The sequence below is a fragment of the Coregonus lavaretus genome, assembly GCF_964263955.1.
Source record: "Coregonus lavaretus genome assembly, chromosome: 2".
Lineage (NCBI taxonomy): Eukaryota > Metazoa > Chordata > Actinopteri > Salmoniformes > Salmonidae > Coregonus > Coregonus lavaretus.
The window spans coordinates 42,155,645-42,175,982 of NC_139989.1; the positions used below are offsets into that span (position 1 = coordinate 42,155,645).

The 20,338-nt window shown below is 43.4% G+C and overlaps 1 protein-coding gene across 1 annotated transcript in view; it reads left to right on the plus strand.

The window, feature by feature from the left end:
• LOC311145910 (myoferlin-like) overlaps positions 1-20,338 on the plus strand; it is an 82,602-nt gene that overhangs the window by 50,199 nt on the left and 12,065 nt on the right. Inside the window, exons 27-42 of the mRNA XM_084182291.1 lie at positions 2,307-2,421; positions 3,416-3,518; positions 3,824-3,963; positions 4,341-4,505; positions 5,464-5,551; positions 5,935-6,012; positions 6,357-6,538; positions 8,741-8,899; positions 12,524-12,625; positions 12,876-13,037; positions 14,197-14,362; positions 14,612-14,682; positions 14,933-14,947; positions 15,082-15,180; positions 18,982-19,110; positions 19,829-19,984. Of these exons, the coding sequence (XP_084038417.1) occupies positions 2,307-2,421; positions 3,416-3,518; positions 3,824-3,963; positions 4,341-4,505; positions 5,464-5,551; positions 5,935-6,012; positions 6,357-6,538; positions 8,741-8,899; positions 12,524-12,625; positions 12,876-13,037; positions 14,197-14,362; positions 14,612-14,682; positions 14,933-14,947; positions 15,082-15,180; positions 18,982-19,110; positions 19,829-19,984 (1,930 nt within the window). The remainder of the gene's footprint in view (positions 1-2,306; positions 2,422-3,415; positions 3,519-3,823; positions 3,964-4,340; positions 4,506-5,463; positions 5,552-5,934; positions 6,013-6,356; positions 6,539-8,740; positions 8,900-12,523; positions 12,626-12,875; positions 13,038-14,196; positions 14,363-14,611; positions 14,683-14,932; positions 14,948-15,081; positions 15,181-18,981; positions 19,111-19,828; positions 19,985-20,338) is intronic.

A 20,338-nucleotide genomic window follows, 5' to 3' on the forward strand; every position in this document is an offset into this window, starting at 1 on the left:
CTACCCACCCACACAAATCTAGCTTGGTCTGGCATTGTCTGTGGTTGTGGTTGGGGAATCTTTCTCTTTCCGTCTCTATACAGTGAGGGAAAAAAGTATTTGATCACCTGCTGATTTTGTACGTTTGCCCACTGACAAAGAAATGATCAGTCTATAATTTTAATGGTAGGTTTATTTGAACAGCGAGAGACAGAATAACAACAAAAAAGTCCAGAAAAATGCATGTCAAAAATGTTATAAATTGATTTGCATTTTAATGAGGGAAATAAGTATTTGACCCCTCTGCAAAACATTACTTAGTACTTGGTGGCAAAACCCTTGTTGGCAATCACAGAGGTCAGACGTTTCTTGTAGTTGGCCACCAGGTTTGCACACATCCCAGGAGGGATTTTGTCCCACTTCTCTTTGCAGATCTTCTCCAAGTCAAGGTTTCGAGGCTGACGTTTGGCAACTCGAACCTTCAGCTCCCTCCACAGATTTTCTATGGGATTAAGGTCTGGAGACTGGCTAAGCCACTCCAGGACCTTAATGTGCTTCTTCTTGAGCCACTCCTTTGTTGCCCTGGCTGTGTGTTTTGGGTCATTGTCAATCTGGAATACCCATCCACAACCCATTTTCAATGCCCTGGCTGAGGTTCTCACCCAAGATTTGACGGTACATGGCCCCGTCCATCGTCCCTTTGATGCAGTGAAGTTGTCCTGTCCCCTTAGCAGAAAAACACCCCCAAAGCATAATGTTTCCACCTCCATGTTTGACGGTGGGGATGGTGTTCTTGGGGTCATAGGCAGCATTCCTCCTCCTCCAAACACGGCGAGTTGAGTTGATGCCAAAGAGCTCGATTTTGGTCTCATCTGACCACAACACTTTCACCCAGTTCTCCTCTGAATCATTCAGATGTTCATTGGCAAACTTCAGACGGGCCTGTATATATGCTTTCTTGAGCAGGGGGACCTTGCGGGCGCTGCAGGATTTCAGTCCTTCACGGCGTAGTGTGTTACCAATTGTTTTCTTGGTGACTATGGTCCCAGCTGCCTTGAGATCATTGACAAGATCCTCCCGTGTAGTTCTGGGCTGATTCCTCACCGTTCTCATGATCATTGCAACTCCACGAGGTGAGATCTTGCATGGAGCCCCAGGCCGAGGGAGATTGACAGTTCTTTTGTGTTTCTTCCATTTGCGAATAATCGCACCAACTGTTGTCACCTTCTCACCAAGCTGTTTGGCGATGGTCTTGTAGCCCATTCCAGCCTTGTGTAGGTCTACAATCTTGTCCCTGACATCCTTGGAGAGCTCTTTGGTCTTGGCCATGGTGGAGAGTTTGGAATCTGATTGATTGCTTCTGTGGACAGGTGTCTTTTATACAGGTAACAAACTGAGATTAGGAGCACTTTAAGAGTGTGCTCCTAATCTCAGCTCGTTACCTGTATAAAAGACACCTGGGAGCCAGAAATCTTTCTGATTGAGAGGGGGTCAAATACTTATTTCCCTCATTAAAATGCAAATCAATTTATAACATTTTTTACATGTGTTTTTCTGGATTTATTTGTTGTTGTTCTGTCTCTCACTGTTCAAATTATCCTACCATTAAAATTATAGACTGATCATTTCTTTGTCAGTGGGCAAACATACAAAATCAGCAGGGGATCAAATACTTTTTTCCCTCACTGTAGATGTGCAGGGAGTCATAGTACTGTGAGTACTCAGTACACAGTTCCACTTCCACCTCATCCACTCCACCTAAATCCTCATTGTTTGGCTCTGAGTCAGAAGTGCACAACACCAGCCCCCTCATAGAAACACTTCCCCAGACACAGTTACCTCATTTATTTGGTTGATTTGACCTTTTTCAAGACATTTATTCAGTGGTTCAGTAATCCTACCTTCTTTCCACTAGAGGTTAACATTCCTGGTCTAAGCTCTAGCTGCCAGTACTCGATAGGTTATTGGGATCAAGCCCGCTATTTGTGATGTGTGTTTGGTTTTACTATCCTTGTGGAGACCAGAAGTCCTCACAGGGATCGTAAAACCAGGAACATTTTGACAAGTGGGGACATTTCGCTGGTCCCCACAAGGAAAATTGTTATTTTAGGCTTAGGGGTTAGGTTTAGGGTTAGGGTTACAATTAGGGTTAGGATTAGAGTTAGGGATTAGGTTTATGAGTTAGGGTTAGGGTTTGTGGTGAGGGTTAGGGTTAGGGTGAGGTTAAGGGTTAGTGTTAGGGGTTAAGGAAAAAATGATTTTGAATGGGAATCAATTATTTGGTCCCCACAAGGATAGTAAAACAAACGTGTGTCTGTGTGATTCAGCCTGCTAACAGAGGCAGACGCGGGGCACACAGAGTTCACAGACGAGGTCTTCCAGAGCGAGACACGTTTCATTGGTGGGGAGTGGAAGCCTGCTGCCGAGCCCTTCACAGACGTGGTGAGACAGAGCAACACAGACACACACACACACACACACACACACACACTATTGCTAGAGACAACCCTGTCGCCTGTACTCAGACCCCTCTATCTACAAGAGGGAATAAATATGTAACATTGAGAAGTTAACCTGAGACCCGTCAGTGTCACATTAATTCTCACTTCACGACGAGATTGTATGTTCTCTATTTCTTACAAAAAGAGGGCAACGAAACTGAAGCCATTTAGTCTGTTTCCTATGCAATTTGATCTCCTAGACTACGTAGGGACATGTGCTCTTCCCTGGATTCATTTTATGCACATATCACTCACTGTCAGCCACATAGAAGTCATGTTTGTCTAGTGTATGTTTCCCTTGTCAAGAGAGCTGCATATAGCCTGGGTACCATTCCACTTTTTGCCTCTACTTGTCATGCCAAGAATGGTAGATACAAATAAATACAAGTTGTTTCTTAATAACAGTATTTATAGTTGTTCTTAAAATTCTAGTTTTTTATTGCGCACGCGCCATTTTCCTTAACGTTGTCATGGAATTGGAAAACACTAATGGTATTTCTAACAACCAATCAGCTGCATATTGAACGTTGAGACTGCCAAATGTCCAGACTGTTTGGCATATGACACGGAGTACAAGGAGTGAAAACAGGTCTGGATTTCAGGATAAGCTAGGTAGCCTTGATGTTTTCAAACTGTGATGCTTATTGTTTTGATGTTGGGGAGTTTACACAGCCAGCTACCTTTTACCACAATGGTGCTTGTTTCAATGAATCCCCCAAAATACACAGGCTTAGTTAAATACTTGCTAGCAGACTAGAAACCAATGTGAATCAATCCCTCCCCAAACAGAATACCCAGAGGGGAAAATAGAGTGCTACTTCACTACTTTTATAAACAGTGTCTCTGTATTGTTTTGATGTTGTATGTGGTATCACATGTTGTTATACAGCCATTGTGTAATGTTGGAAGTGACTGACTGTGACTGTTCTGTGTAGAATGGGCAGAAGAGCCAGAGTCCAGGGGAGATAGAGTGTCCTGCTGGCTGGAAGTGGGAGGATGACTGGAGCTTCGACAGTAACAGGGCTGTGGATGAGAAAGGTAAAGAAGCACTGGAATTATTCCCCTTCATATCCATAACCCAGATGCTAACACTCAGTTTGATTTTATAGTGTACTGTTGTATACTTGTTTCAATCAAACAATCAATCTTGTTTAAGGATTGTATTATTATGTGTAGAACAATATGGCACTGTATTGTATACAATCTCATTGATACACCTCTTCTGTACTGTATTTGGACTCATATTTTGACTTTACCTATTATAACCAATGTGATACTACAGTATAAAGCTGAATGTCCTCTGAATCTGTATACCGTTTGTTACTGTGTGTGTTGTGTACCAGGTTGGGAGTATGGCATCACCATTCCCCCTGATGACAAGCCCAAGTCCTGGGGAGCAGCGGAGAAGATGTACCACATCCACCGCAGGAAGAGACTCTTACGACCACGCAGGAAAATAGCAGACACTAAAGCAGCACCTGAGGTGAGAGGAGGAGGAAGAGGAGAAGGGGAGGGAGGAGGAGAAGGAAGAAGAAGAGGAGGAGGAGAAGTGGAGGGAGGAGGAGGAGGAAGGGGAGGAGGAGAAGGAAGAGGAGGAGGAGGGGAGGAGGAGGGGAGGAGAAGGAAGAGGCGGAGAAGGGGAAGGGGGAAGGGGGAAGAGGAGGAGAAGGGGAAGGAGGAAGAGGAGGAGGAGGAGGAGGGGAAGGAAGAGGTTATAGAAGAAGAGAGGAGGAAAATGTTTAGTGAGTGGAAGTGTGTGTGTGTGTGTGTGTGTGTGTGTGTGTATGTATGTGTGTCAATTTCAGGTGCTAAAGTTCTAGTTCTTACACACTGTCCACTGCCTCTCCGTTGATTCCACAGAGGCAGGATCCCGGCGAAGGCTGGGAATACTCGTCCTTGATTGGCTGGAAGTTCCACAGGAAGGAGCGTTCGTCTGACACATTCCGCCGTCGCCGCTGGAGACGGAAGATGGCTCCGTCAGACGGTATGGGAGCGTCAGCCATCTTCAGACTGGAGGGGGCGCTGGTTAGTAACCTCTTCTGAGTTCAAAAACAATTGACCACACAGGAAGGCTAGACTTAAACTAGACTCTCATACCACACAAAGTACATCAAAAGTGCTTCATTTTACAAATGTTGATTGTTCACGCGCAGAAGATTGACTATCAGTCATCAATTTTACAATCTCCCAGCTGTGTGACTAGGTTGTGGAGATAAATAATGTACTACTTTAGCTACAAAGGCTTTGGGAAACCCAGTCCATGTTAATAAAATGGGATTTGGCCAAGTGCCTTATAATGTGTTATCTTGATTATAATATCCTCTCATTATTCTCCTCCATCTGCCCCTTCCTGCCCAGTGATCCTGGTTGGCACAGCACTCAAAAGGCACAGATTAAACAGGAGTTGACTCATGCCCTATTTATTTATCCACAGTGTTGTGCTATTTGTGCTGCTGTACCATCATGGGCCCTATCCAGAAACAAACCTTAACCCCTAGTCCACTTCTGGAGATTCAAGAGGATTGGATAGATTTAAGCAATATCGTTATAGCTCCAGCGGGCCCTCTATAGGGGTCCAATAATCTAAAATCTTCTATGTGTCTAGGGGGTAGGGTCTAGGGTTTCTTTTTCTGGACAGGGCCATGGTTGTGTTGGTTGTGTTATTATGTCCTGATGTCATGTCATGATGAGCTTGTAATCAATGCAAATATTTTCATAATGCATGATCAAGATAAAGTCATAACTATAAAATAAAGACAAATGTATTCTACTTTCACCACTCTGGAATTACCCATCTCTCTAATGAAGGCCTTTCTAGTCCTGTTCTGAAGTGGTCTCTGTCTCTCTGGCTGCGTTTACACAGGCAGCCCAATTCTGATATTTTTCCCACTTATTGGCAAAAGAGCTAATCTGATTGGTCAAAAGACCAATTAGTGGAAAAAGATCAGACTGTGTAAACACAGCTTCTGTGTTTTGTCTATAGGGGGTAGATGTTGATGAGAAGGCCAGTAAGAAGGATGCAGCCAGACTGTTTGGTGCCAACACACCCACCGTTTCCTGTCATTTTGACAGTGAGTAACATTGCAGGCACTGATTAAGTGATTAAGGCTGTGGCCACACAGAGATAGATGAAAGAGTATGAAAAACACATATGCATCGTTCACGGTCCGGTTTGTCCATCAAAAAGCTAAACTAATTTACACATTTTGCATATGAGTTGCATACTTAACAAGATGGACAACATCAGCGTTTCATCTCCTTTGTTCGTGAAGGTATGACTCCACTAGAAAAACCACTGGCCCAAATGTTGTTGTTTTTCTACGGACAATCTCTGTCTGGCCGCAGCCTAAATGTTAATTTCTCCTCAGATTCCTCCACTCCACTGCCCTTCCTCTCAGGAAGTCTGGGCCCACACTTTTCAGATTACATTAAATCACTATCACTCTCTCCTCAGGGTCGTATATGTACCATCTGAGGGTGTATGTCTACCAGGCCAGGAATCTCATCGCCATGGACAGGGACAGCTTCTCAGGTGAGGAACACCATAAAAAAATATATTAAAAAAAGTAGATAAATGGATAGCTCACACATTAATTTTTGTAGCTTCTTTTCAACTTTCCAAGCGGGTTGTTAAATCCAAACCATTTGTTTGTTAGCTAGTTATTGAGCACCGTCCACAATCTCCTGGCTAGCACTTTTGAAGCATTTAAGCAATGCTAGTGGAAACATACTGGTTTGTTTCCACTAGCATTGCATGGGGAAAGAGAGAGGTGGAGGTGGAAGCATATCCCGATCCTCACAGCAGTTGTAATGAACCACTAGCTGATTAAATCAGTTTTATCAATACAATGACTGTGCTCTGGTCTCCTGGTTCAGATCCCTACGCCCATGTGTCCTTCCTCCATGTGAGTAAGACCACGGAGGTCATCAGGGCCACTCTGAACCCCATTTGGGACCAGACCCTCATCTTTAATGACATCGAGATCTATGGAGACCCCCAGACCATTGCACACAACCCCCCCAACGTGGTGCTGGAGCTCTACGACAGTGACCAGGTGGTATGTACCCTATCCTACCCTCACTTACAGTGAGGGAAAAAAGTATTTGATCCCCTGCTGATTTTGTACATTTGCCCACTGAAAAGAAATGATCAGTCTATAATTTTAATGGTAGGTTTATTTGAACAGTGAGAGACAGAATAACAACAAAGAAATCCAGAAAAGCGCATGTCAAAAATGTTATAAATTGATTTGCATTTTAATGAGGGAAATAAGTATTTGACCCTTCTGCAAAACATGACTTAGTACATGGTGGCAAAACCCTTGTTGGCAATCACAGAGGTCAGACGTTTCTTGTAGTTGGCCACTAGGTTTGCACACATCTCAGGAGGGATTTTGTCCCACTCCTCTTTGCAGATCTTCTCCAAGTCATTAAGGTTTCGAGGCTGATGTTTGGCAACTCGAACCTTCAGCTCCCTCCACAGATTATCTATGGGATTAAGGTCTGGAGACTGGCTAGGCCACTCCAGGACCTTAATGTGCTTCTTCTTGAGCCACTCCTTTGTTGCCTTGGCTGTGTGTTTTGGGTCATTGTCATGCTGGAATACCCATCCATGACCCATTTTCAATGCCCTGGCTGAGGGAAGGAGGTTCTCACCCAAGATTTGACGGTACATGGCCCCGTCCATCGTCCCTTTGATGCGGTGAAGTTGTCCTGTCCCCTTAGCAGAAAAACACATAACGTTTCCACCTCCATGTTAGATGGTGGGGATGGTGTTCTTGGGGTCATAGGCAGCATTCCTCCTCCTCCAAACACGGCGAGTTGAGTTGATGCCAAAGAGCTCGATTTTGGTCTCATCTGACCACAACACTTTCATCCAGTTCTCCTTGGAATCATTCAGATGTTCATTGGCAAACTTGTATATGTGCTTTCTTGAGCAGGGGGACCTTGCGAGCACTGCAGGATTTCAGTCCTTCACGGCGTAGTGTGTTACCAATTGTTTTCTTGGTGACTATGGTCCCAGCTGCCTTGAGATCATTGACAAGATCCTCCTGTGTAGTTCTGGGCTGATTCCTCACCGTTTTCATGATCATTGCAACTCCACGAGGTGAGATCTTGCATGGAGCCTCAGGCCGAGGGAGATTGACAGTTCTTTTGTGTTTCTTCCATTTGCGAATAATCGCACCAACTGTTGTCACCTTCTCACCAAGCTGCTTGGCGATGGTCTTGTAGCCCATTCCAGCCTTGTGTAAGTCTACAATCTTGTCCCTGACATCCTTGGAGAGCTCTTTGGTCTTGGCCATGGTGGAGAGTTTGGAATCTGATTGATTGATTGCTTCTGTGGACAGGTGTCTTTTATACAGGTAACAAGCTGAGATTAGGAGCACTCCCTTTAAGAGTGTGCTCCTAATCTCAGCTCGTTACCTGTATAAAAGACACCTGGGAGCCAGAAATCATTCTAATTGAGAGGGGGTCAAATATTTATTTCCCTCATTAAAATGCAAATCAATTTATAACATTTTTGACATGCGTTTTTCTGGATTTTTTGTTGTTATTCTGTCTCTCACTGTTCAAATAAAACCTACCATTAAAATTATAGACTAATCATTTCTTTGTCAGTGGGCAAATGTACAAAATCAGCAGGGGATCAAATACTTTTTTCCCTCACTGAACTCTACCAGTTGTAGTGTATTAGCGACACTTAGTGGTGCAATACCAGCCGAGCACTATACATACATGTGATACACTGATGTACATGTAGGTGGTCAATGTGTGCGACCACCACTCAAGTACATTTCAATGATTCCCGTGAGTCCGAGTCAAGTCAATACATTACACCCATCAATTTCCATCCACTGCCTGTTCACCTGGACTTATTCACCTGTGTCCTGTTAAGTCACATCCAGCCCTGACTATTTCGATTGTGTCATATTGTAAGTTCAAGAATATTTCTGTCCCATTGTTTTTGACTAGTGCAAGCAGTTGATAGTTATCTAGCTATCTGTTATTCTTTTAAGCGTGTATCTCGGAAACATCTTGGGTGAGTGCACTGTTGTATTTATCTTTTCCTTTACGGTTACTCTTGTACTATTAGCTAGTTATTTTTTAAGGTTTTACTTGGAATTATCTGGATATGTGGTTGTTTTACCTACTTTAGTTGAATGCACTGATTGTAAGTCGCTCTGAAAAAGATTGTCTGCTAAATGTACTAAAATGTAAATGTAGATGCTACATATCCCTGTGCTGTGTCCGACTCTCAGGGTAAGGACGAGGCCATGGGTCGCTGTATGTGCCCACCTGTGGTGAAGCTGAACCCCGGCACGGCGGTCTCCCCCAAACTGCTGTGGTTCCCCGTCACCAAGAAAGGCCACAACGCTGGAGAGATGCTGGTGGCTGCCGAGCTATTGCTGAAAGACAAGGTAAAGTACTACCCAGCTAGCAAATAACATTATGAGAACTGTATGTTTCTTAGAGCTTGGTGAAAGCTTGGTTGTCCTATGGTTATTTTGCATACAACCTTCCCACAACTTTCTGTGAATGGTGCAGGATAGTTGCTTGGCTGTGGAACATTCTCAGCATATTTAAGGAACCTGACAAAAAAACTTTATTTTCTTGGTATTTCATTACTTTAACAGAACGTTTCCTAAAACTTAAAAGATGGTTACATTTAATTAAAATGTTGGTAATGTTCTAGGTACATTCTCCAACTGGTTTGACATTGGGAATGTTCTCAAATAGTTCTGAGAACGTTAAGAAACAACGTTCTTCTGTGGGAATTTCAGTACTTCTGCACAGGGGTTGGAACCACAATTATTTTCCAATTGTTTCGTTCTGAACAGAACCATTATTTTTTTCCTTCCGTTCCACTGTTCCGACCAGCAAAATAAAGTTCTGAACTGGTTTGAACCCCAAAAAAGTAACGGTTTATATTGTTCCTTTCTAAACCTCTGAAATCTACATTTTTGTACTTTTAGCTTGACATTAAATTACTTCAGTAATGGATAGAGCAGCTTGCTATGGAGCGGGCAAGCTATGTACATGCATTGAACAGACGTGTAAGTGTAGTGTAGGGTGCGACATGCGACTGAAATTTTGCAGGTGAGGAGAGCGCTGGGCATGAAGCGCTGGGCATCTTGTTGTTATGACATGTATTATCTAAATTAGACCCAAATAATTATACCTAAGGAGCGGTTTCTATGAAGGAACTGATAATGTCTGAACTTCAGAGAGTTGGCTTAACTAACGTTGGACCAGAGCTAGCCCTTGATCATGACTCTCAGTTCCATTACATTACACATAATGCCACTTAGAGTTTGAGAGCTAGACCAGAGCTAGCTAGCTAACAAATTTGTGTGTGCAGAGCGGCACCAGAATTAAAATAAAAACAGGTCTTACCTTTTTGTAGTTAATAAATCCAATATGAAACATGATAATTATAGTATATTTAACTACAATTGAAAAACACTGCAATACGTTTCTTAGTAACAGTGAAGGCTTTGCAAAGGCTCTTTGTTGCGTTTTTTTGTGGGACTGCCCGGAAGGTAAAATTTTTTTAGTTATTTTATGTTTTTCTGTTCTGTTCCCTGAACCGGTTCCAACCCCTGCTTCAGCATAACGTTTCCTACAGGTTTCCTCATGGTTCTATTTAAAGTCATGTTCTCAAATTGTTCAGAGAACATTAAGAAAACTTTCCATAAAAGACACAAGAAAACTTTTGTAACATTCGGAGAACGTTCTAAGAATGTATGTAAAAAACATATACATTCCGTTTTCTCAGCATCAACACACCTGATCTTAATGAGTACTTGTTTCCTTTTAAATGGGGTCTGTTTAAATAGACTAAAATGAACAGCTTTGAATGAGTAAAAAGAACAATGGCATGCCATCCTGGTGGCGCAGGAGACTAACGCCATGAATAGAGAACAGAAGCTCATAGGTTCAAATCTCACTGATGCTGTGCCACAATACACAAATTAATGTGATTGCATGATTAATGCCTAAGCAAATTCATTGTCATGTGTCCTATCTGTGCTTAGAGTTCAAATCAGTTAACCCAATCTAAGCTAGCAGTTTTATTAAGTCTCAGAATGTTATTTAATTGCCTTCAAATAATCTAGAATTCAAATAAAATAAAATAAAATTGTATTTGCCACATGCGCCGAATACAACAGGTGTAGACATTACAGTGAAATGCTTACTTACAAGCCCTTAACCAAAAATGCAGTTAAAAAATAAAATAAAATAAAAATAAGTGTTAAGTAAAAAAAATTTAAGCTAATAACTAAAGAGCAGCAGTAAAGTAAAATAACAGTAGGGAGGCTATATACAGGGGGTACCGGTACAAAGTCAATGTGAAATAACAGTAGGGAGGCTATATACAGGGGGTACCGGTACAGAGTCAATGTGAAATAACAGTAGGGAGGCTATATACAGGGGGTACCGGTACAGAGTCAATGTGCGGGGGCACCGGCTAATAGAGGTAATATGTACATGTGGGTAGAGTTAAAGTGACTATGCATAAATAATAAACAGAGTAGCAGCAGCGTAAAAGAGGGTGATGGGGTGGGGTGGGGGGGCAGTGCAAATAGTCTAGGTAGCAATGATTAGCTGTTCAGGAGTCTTATGGCTTGGGGGTAGAAGCTGTTGAGAAGCCTTTTGGACCTAGACTTGGCGCTCCGGTACCGCTTGCCGCGCGGTAGCAGAGAGAACAGTCTATGACTAGGATGGCTGGAGTCTTTGACAATTTTTAGGGCCTTCCTCTGACACCGCCTGGTATAGAGGACCTGGATGGCAGGAAGCTTGGCCCCAGTAATGTACTGGGCCGTACGCACTAACCTCTGTAGTGTCTTGCGGTCGGAGGCCGAGCAGTTGCCATACCAGGCGGTGATGCAACCAGTCAGGATGCTCTCGATGGTGCAGCTGTAGAACTTTTTGAGGATCTGAGGACCCATGCCAAATCTTTTCAGTCTCCTGAGGAGGAATAGGCTTTGTCGTGCCCTCTTCACGACTGTCTTGGTGTGTTTGGACCATGATAGTTCGTTGGTGTTGTGGACACCAAGGAACTTGAAGCTCTCAACCTGTTCCACTACAGCCCGTCGATGAGAATGGGGGCGTGCTCAGTCCTCTTTTTTTTCCTGTAGTCCACAATCATCTCCTTTGTCTTGATCACGTTGAGGGAGAGGTTGTTATCCTGGCACCACACGGCCAGGTCTCTGACCTCCTCCCTATAGGCTGTCTCATCGTTGTCTGTGATCAGGCCTACCACTGTTGTGTCGTCTGCAAACTTAATGATGGTGTTGGAGTCGTGCCTGGCCATGCAGTCATGGGTGAACAGGGAGTACAGGAGGGGACTGAGCACGCACCCCTGAGGGGCCCCCTTATTGAGGATCAGCGTGGCAGATGTGTTGTTACCTACCCTTACCACCTGGGGGCGGCCCGTCAGGAAGTCCAGGATCCAGTTGCAGAGGGAGGTGTTTAGTCCCAGGATCCTTAGCTTAGTTATGAGCTTTGAGGGCACTATGGTGTTGAACGCCGAGCTGTAGTCAATGAATAGCATTCTCACGTAGGTGTTCCATTCTCAGAAAGTTTAGAAAACCTCCCAGGAACGTTTTCAGAGAACCATAATAAAACGTTCTCAGAACCTCCCTGCAATTTAAAAATTAGCGTTCCCAGAACAGGTGAAATTTTCACTTACGTTCTCAGAACGTTTAAGAAACGTATGGCTTTTTTTCCCAAAACAAATGGGGAAGCAAAAATGTTCCCACAACTTCCAATGAAGCAAATATGCTAGCTGGGTAGTGCCCAGTGTTGTTTCCAAATGGTGACCATTCAAGGTAAAAGTAGCTCCTAAACACAGATCTAGGATCAGATTACTCTACCCCTAACCTCAAGCTCCAGGCAGGTGAAAAATATCTGTGTGTCAGTGGTTGGTGCAACTTCCACCAACTCCAGTCCAGGTCGAGTTACTGTAGAGCACTTTTTTTGTTTAAAAAATCACGATATAAAATACATTTGATTGATTTATTGATGTGTATTACTTTTAGGCCAATGAGAGTGACTTGCCCCTGGTGCCCCCCAGACGAGGAGCGACGCTCTACATGGTTCCCCAGGGAATCAGGCCTGTCGTACAGCTTACCGCCATCGAGGTGTGGCCTCAGGCAGCCTGCAACACCATCACACGCACACTTGTGCATGCATGAACTCATACACACACACACACACACACACACAGTCATACACATGAACACGCACACACGCAAGCACACATGCACACACACACATTCTCCTCTGTGTTTCTCTTTCTCACAATCTCACACATTTCTGTGTGTGAGCGTGTGTGCATACATGCACACTCGTGCTTGTGTGTGTGTGCGGTGTGTGTGTGTTGTGTCCTAGATCTTAGCCTGGGGTCTGAGGAACATGAAGACCTACCAGTTGGCCACGGTCACCTCTCCCAGTCTCATAGTGGAGTGTGGGGGGGAGGTCGTTCAGACGGCCGTCATCAAGAACATCAAGAAGAACCCCAACTTCCCCGGATCTGTCCTCTTCTTTAAAGTGGTACTGCAACTTCCCTTCAAACTCCGTGTACTGTATAACACTTCTCTTAATATATACTATTAATATCAAGGACTGGAAGGAAAAGAAAAATGCTCTCTCCGTAAACAAAGTGACTGAATGAACGTGACATTAATGTACTGCATTTGAGTGGTATTTACTGGTATTTTAACTGTACACCATAAAATGGATACATACTGTAGATTTGTATCCAAGGTGATACTTAACTAGTTTGGTCTCAGATATGTTTGTGTTTGACATTGACAATGACCATAGGAGCTGGCAAGACAGCACAAACAGATCTAGGACCAGGCTAATCCTTAAATCTGAAAAATTCGCGAAAGGTGAAACAGCACCACTGGTCGACCAGCAGGAGTCCTGGAGGCAGAACTGAGTGATTTCCCCTTAGATAGGCCAGCTGCAAAGTCAAAATTGGCTATATTGTAAAAATTCATGAAAACTAAAATGTTTAATTTAAGGTTAGGGTTAGGCATTAGGGCTAGCAGTGTGGTTAAGGTTAGGTTTAAAATCAGATTTATAACTTTGTGGCTGTGCCAGCTAGTGACCACTCTGCAGAGCTGCCTCTAGAAAATGATTAATGGCAAAAAGCGCTAACCTGCGGTCTCCCCAGGCGCAATTGTTATTGTTTTTGTAACAGAGGAGATGAGCATCCAGCATCATGGTAAACAAAAAAATCGTATCGCGCCTGCAATGATGTGCAATGATGTCCGAAGCAAATAAACAGTGTTCGTTGTTTGAAATAACGTCTTTGTTGTTGTAATATCTCAAACAGACGTGGCAGTATCACCACTTCAGATTCCAGCTTTGAGGACCACAATTACTGGAATTTGCTGCATTTTCTATCCCAATAAATAATTACTTAGGTTGAAATGTTTGACAACCATTAAGATAAACCAGTTTAAATGTCTATGCATTTAAGCTCATTGATATTATGCGTTCTGTTTAATTGATTGATTGTGTTCGATTTGATCCTATAGTTTATGCACTAACTGTAAGTCGCTAAGAGCATCTGCTAAATGACTAATATGTATAGGTAAAATGTAGTTTCTGTATCACTGGTAACACTGTGTGAGTTGTCTGAACCAGGTTAACCCTAAACCCCCTGCCTCCTTTGGTCTACCCACCCCCGCCCCCGCCCCAGCTCCTACCCAAAGAGGAGATGTACACCCCTCCCATCGTTCTGAAGGTGATCGACCACCGGCCCTTCGGCAGGAAGCCCATCGTGGGCCAGTGTACCATTTACTCCCTGGAGGAGTTCCGCTGTGACCCCTACGTCACCAATGCTGAGGTGGCCATGTCTGCCAAAGGTACACACATACATTTACATTGTTAGTCATTTAGCAGAGCTCTTATCCAGAGCGACTTACAGTTAGTGAGTGCATACATTTTTCATACTGGCCCCCCGTGAAGGCATGAATGTATGTATGCACGAATGCGCACACACACACACACACACACACACACATCCACACACAACATTGCTAGAGTACTGTACTGTATGTGTCACACATCTATTTACTACCCCCTTTCTTTTCTGTTGTGTATTACTTTATTAGTGGCCATGATGGCAGCAACTCAAGGAGACATCATCATTAACATGGAGGATAGGCCCATCCTTAATACTGAGGTAGCTACTGTAAAACTCAAAAAGGACTTTACAGAATGAGCTTGTCTTAGTGTTGTGTTATTTTATCAGAAATGTACCAGCACTGTAGCCTGGGTGCCAGGCTGTTTTCTGCTGTCTTGTAAGAATTGCTTGGCATGACAATGAGTGACAAAGAGTTGACAAGATAGCACAAAAAGATCTGGGACCAGGCTAGCAAAATTGTGTTGTGTGGTTACACATTCTGACGATTTTATTCTGTTTTTCTTCATAGCTCCACAAAGAGAAGGTGAGATTTTTCCTTTCTTTTATGAATACATATTATCAAGGATGGAAATAATCAAATATTTGATGGCTTGTACACTCTTGACGGAGTCAAAATGTGCTGTTATTGAGGCTTATTTGAGTCTGCCTGTTTTGCAGGAGGAGGAGGCAGTTGACTGGTGGAGTAAGTTCTATGCCTCTGTGGGAGAGCACGAGAAGTGTGGGCCGTACCTCAAAAAAGGATACGACACCCTAAAGGTACAGTAAGAACGTTCTACCACTTCTGTCTCCATGACTGAAAGGTTTGAGTTGACCTGTTTGTTTCTTTCTATCTCATTTGTCTTACAATGGTCACAAGGATTGTACATAGGACTTTTTCTATCAATGTTTAACACCCACCTGAGTTTTTTACACGACAAGCAGTATAATGGCGATGCTGTGAGAAATGTGTGTTTTCTCATATGTATGAAGGTGTGTGAATTGTGTGTATCATCTCAGGTGTATCAGGGTTATACATACAGTCAGGTCCCAAATTATTGACACCCTTGATAAACATGAGAAAAAAATACTATAAAATAAATCATACAAATACAGAGCTATATTGTATGCTTAAAAAAATTGGTAAATTATATTATTTTATACTAATGCAATTGCTCAGAGAAAGAGTAAGTAATACAAAACATTTTTTTGATTGGAGAACACATTGGGAGGGATCTTAGACCATTCCTCCATACAGAATCTTTCTAGACAATAACCCCAAGCACACATCAAAATCCACAAAGAAATTGTTAATTGACCACAAAATCAACATCTTGTAATGGCCATCTCAGTCTCCAGACTTGAACCCCATTTAAAACCTGTGGTTTGAATTGAAGAGTCCTGCACGAAGAGTCCATAAGCGCAGATGAAGGATATCAAGGAACTGAAAATATTTTGTATGGAGGAATGGTCTAAGAATCCTCCCAATGTGTTCTCCAATCTCATAAAACATTTTAGAAAAAGGCTCAGCGTTATTATCCTCACAAGGGGAGGGTGCTGGGGTATTGAAAACAGGATCCAATAACTTTGACCCCCATTCTTTTTAGATTTTTTGTTATTACTTGTTAAACAAAATCTCTTTCTCTGAGCAAGTGTATTAGCATAACATTTCCCCCAAAATATGTACATACAATATACAGTGAGGGAAAAAAGTATTTGATCCCCTGCTGATTTTGTACGTTTGCCCACTGACAAAGACATGATCAGTCTATACTTTTAATGGTAGGTTTATTTGAACAGTGAGAGACAGAATAACAACAACAAAATCCAGAAAAACGCATGTCAAAAATGTTATAAATTGATTTGCATTTTAATGAGGGAAATAAGTATTTGACCCCTCTGCAAAACATGACTTAGTACTTGGTGGCAAAACCCTTGTTGGCAATCACAGAGGTCAGATGTTTCTTGTACACTGCTCAAAAAAATTAAGGGAACACTTAAACAACACAATGTAACTCCAAGTCAATCACACTTCTGTGAAATCAAACTGTCCACTTAGGAAGCAACACTGATTGACAATAAATTTCACATGCTGTTGTGCAAATGGAATAGACAACAGGTGGAAATTATAGGCAATTAGCAAGACACCCCCAATAAAGGACTGGTTTTGCAGGTGGTGACCACAGACCACTTCTCAGTTCCTATGCTTCCTGGCTGATGTTTTGGTCACTTTTGAATGCTGGCGGTGCTTTCACTCTAGTGGTAGCATGAGACGGAGTCTACAACCCACACAAGTGGCTCAGGTAGTGCAGCTCATCCAGGATGGCACATCAATGCGAGCTGTGGCAAGAAGGTTTGCTGTGTCTGTCAGCGTAGTGTCCAGAGCATGGAGGCGCTACCAGGAGACATGCCAGTACATCAGGAGACGTGGAGGAGGCCGTAGGAGGGCAACAACCCAGCAGCAGGACTGCTACCTTCGCCTTTGTGCAAGGAGGAGCAGGAGGAGCACTGCCAGAGCCCTGCAAAATGACCTCCAGCAGGCCACAAATGTGTCTGCTCAAACGGTCCCCAGACCTGAATCCAATTGAGCACATCTGGGACATCATGTCTCGCTCCATCCACCAACGCCACGTTGCACCACAGACTGTCCAGGAGTTGGCAGATGCTTTAGTCCAGGTCTGGGAGGAGATCCCTCAAGAGACCATCCGCCACCTCATCAGGAGCATTCCCAGGCATTGTAGGGAGGTCATACAGGCATGTGGAGGCCACACACACTACTGAGCCTCATTTTGACTTGTTTTAAGGACATTACATCAAAGTTGGATCAGCCTGTAGTGTGGTTTTCCACTTTAATTTTGAGGGTGACTCCAAATCCAGACCTCCATGGGTTGATACATTTGATTTCCATTGATAATTTTTGTGTGATTTTGTTGTCAGCACATTCAACTATGTAAAGAAAAAAGTATTTCATAAGATTATTTCATTCATTCAGATCTAGGATGTGTTATTTTAGTGTTCCCTTTATTTTTTTGAGCAGTGTAGTTGGCCACCAGGTTTGCACACATCTCAGGAGGGATTTTGTCCCACTCCTCTTTGCAGATCTTCTCCAAGTCATTAAGGTTTCGAGCCTGACGTTTGGCAACTCGAACCTTCAGCTCCCTCCACATATTTCCTATGGGATTAAGGTCTGGAGACTGGCTAGGCCACTCCAGGACCTTAATGTGCTTCTTCTTGAGCCACTCCTTTGTTGCCTTGGCCGTGTGTTTTGTGTCATTGTCATGCTGGAATACCCATCCACGACCCATTTTCAATGCCCTGGCTGAGGGAAGGAGGTTCTCACCCAAGATTTGACGGTACATGGCCCCGTCCATTGTCCATTTGATGCGGTGAAGTTGTCCTGTCCCCTTAGCAGAAAAACACCCCCAAAGCATAATGTTTCCACCTCCATGTTTGACGGTGGGGATGGTGTTCTTGGGGTCATAGGCAGCATTCCTCCTCCTCCAAACACGGCGAGTTCAGTTGATACCAAAGAGCTCGATTTTGGTCTCATCTGACCACAACACTTTCACACAGTTCTCCTCTGAATCATTCAGATGTTCATTGGCAAACTTCAGACGGGCCTGTATATGTGCTTTCTTGAGCAGGGGGACCTTGCGGGCGCTGCAGGATTTCAGTCCTTCACAGCGTAGTGTGTTACCAATTGTTTTCTTGGTGACTATGGTCCCAGCTGCCTTGAGATCATTGACAATATCCTCCCGTGTAGCTCTGAGCTGATTCATCACCGTTCTCATGATCATTGCAACTCCACGAGGTGTGATCTTGCATGGAGCCCCAGGCAGAGGAAGATTGACAGTTATTTTGTGTTTCTTCCATTTGCGAATAATCGCACCAACTGTTGTCACCTTCTCACCAAGCTGCTTGGCGATGGTCTTGTAGCCCATTCCAGCCTTGTGTAGGTCTACAATCTTGTCCCAGACATCCTTGGAGAGCTCTTTGGTCTTGGCCATGGTGGAGAGTTTGGAATCTGATTGATTGATTGCTTCTGTGGACAGGTGTCTTTTATATAGGTAACAAGTTGAGATTAGGAGCACTCCCTTTAAGAGTGTGCTCCTAATTTCAGTTCATTACCTGTATAAAAGACACCTGGGAGCCAGAAATCTTTCTGATTGAGAGGGGGTCAAATACTTATTTCCCTCATTAAAATGCAAATCAATTTATAACATTTTTGACATGCTTTTTTCTGGATTGTTTTGTTGTTATTCTGTCTCTCACTGTTCAAATAAACCTACCATTAAAATTATAGACTGATCATTTCTTTGTCAGTGGGAAAACATACAAAATCAGCAAGGGATCAAATACTTTTTTCACTCAATGTAGCTGTGTTTGTATTATTTATTTTATACAGTGTTTTTTGGTAATCTTTATTGAGGGTGCCAATACATTTTGATTTGTGTCTGTGTCTGTGTATCTGTGTGTGTCTTAATGTATTTCAGGTTGTGTGATATATGTGTTTGTCCTCAACATATGAAGGTATGTGTCCTCTCATGTGTCTAACAGTGTGATACGTGTGTGTTCTCACAGGTGTATGAAGGTGAGCTGGAGGAGGTCCCAGAGTTCCGAGGGCTGACAGATTTCTGCAAAACGTTCCGACTGCAGCGGGGGAAGACTGAGGAAGAGGAGGATGACCCCTCAGTGGTCGGAGAGTTCAAGGTGATCACAGACCTCTTTTTCTTAAGAATGTAGCTCAGTTGGTAGAGCATGGCGTTTGCAACGCCAGGGTTGTGGGTTCGATAAAATAATGTATGTGCTAACTGTAAGTCGCTCTGGATAAGAGCGTCTGCTAAATGACTAAAATGTAAATGTAAAATGTACACGTCATCCTGTTAAGATATATTTTCAAGGGAGTCCTGTCCAGAGCCCGTTTTCAAAAAGTGTCTCAGAGTATGTTCTGATCTTATTCATTATGATCATTATTATCTAAAAGGGAAATCAGCACTCCGACTCTGCTCTCTACACTGATCCTGTATACATGCATAACAGGCATAACGCCCAACTATCCGCAGTGATCCCCCGTGAACATCGGTATTAAAAGCATTTTCTTGCCACCTTGTGGCCTTTGGAGTTCCTACCAGGTTGCTCTCGCTAACAGATGCAGTCTTTTTTTGTGTGTGTGTCAGGCCACAGCATATGGAGGGTTATCTGTGCCAATTCTAAAATGCAGTGCTTAAATTCTAAATTCACTCAGAAGAAGGAGACTGGGGGCCTTTTAAAGCCCTGTACATACAGCTGGTGGGGGGAAAAAACTATGTTATGTAGAACCAATGATAAAACGTCCTTATTTTCTCCACTCTAAATGTGAACCCAACCTAAGTATTGACACCAAGCCTGTTTTTGACCCCTGACCCTGCTGGTGTGTCCTGTCCTGTAGGGCTCGTTCCGGGTGTACCCCCTATCTGATGACCCAGAGGTGCCAGCCCCGCCGCGCCAGTTCAGAGAGCTGCCTGAGAGCGGGTTGCAGGAGTGCCTGGTCAGGATCTACGTGGTGCGATGCATGGACCTGCAGCCTAAAGACAACAACGGCATGGTGAGTGTGTAAGGGTTGGTGTGAGGTGTGACCCAGGTGCGGTGCAGGATAGACAGTAGGCAAGGATGGTGAAACAAGGATCTTTACTGGTGGTCTAAAAACCATTATACAAAACAACGGACTATACACGAAAACAAATGAGGAGCACATAGGTCTCCAAAAAACAGGCTGACAGCAAACAATATGAAATACTAACTCTAACTGGAAAAACACAATGACACAGGGAGAACACTTCTCGTTCCTGTAACTCCGTCACGTGATCCAACACTGATACATACTGCTTGACATCAAGAAACTAGCAGAGAAAACTGAGCAAGGGAACACAGGGAAGTGAGGGTATAAATACACAGGTGA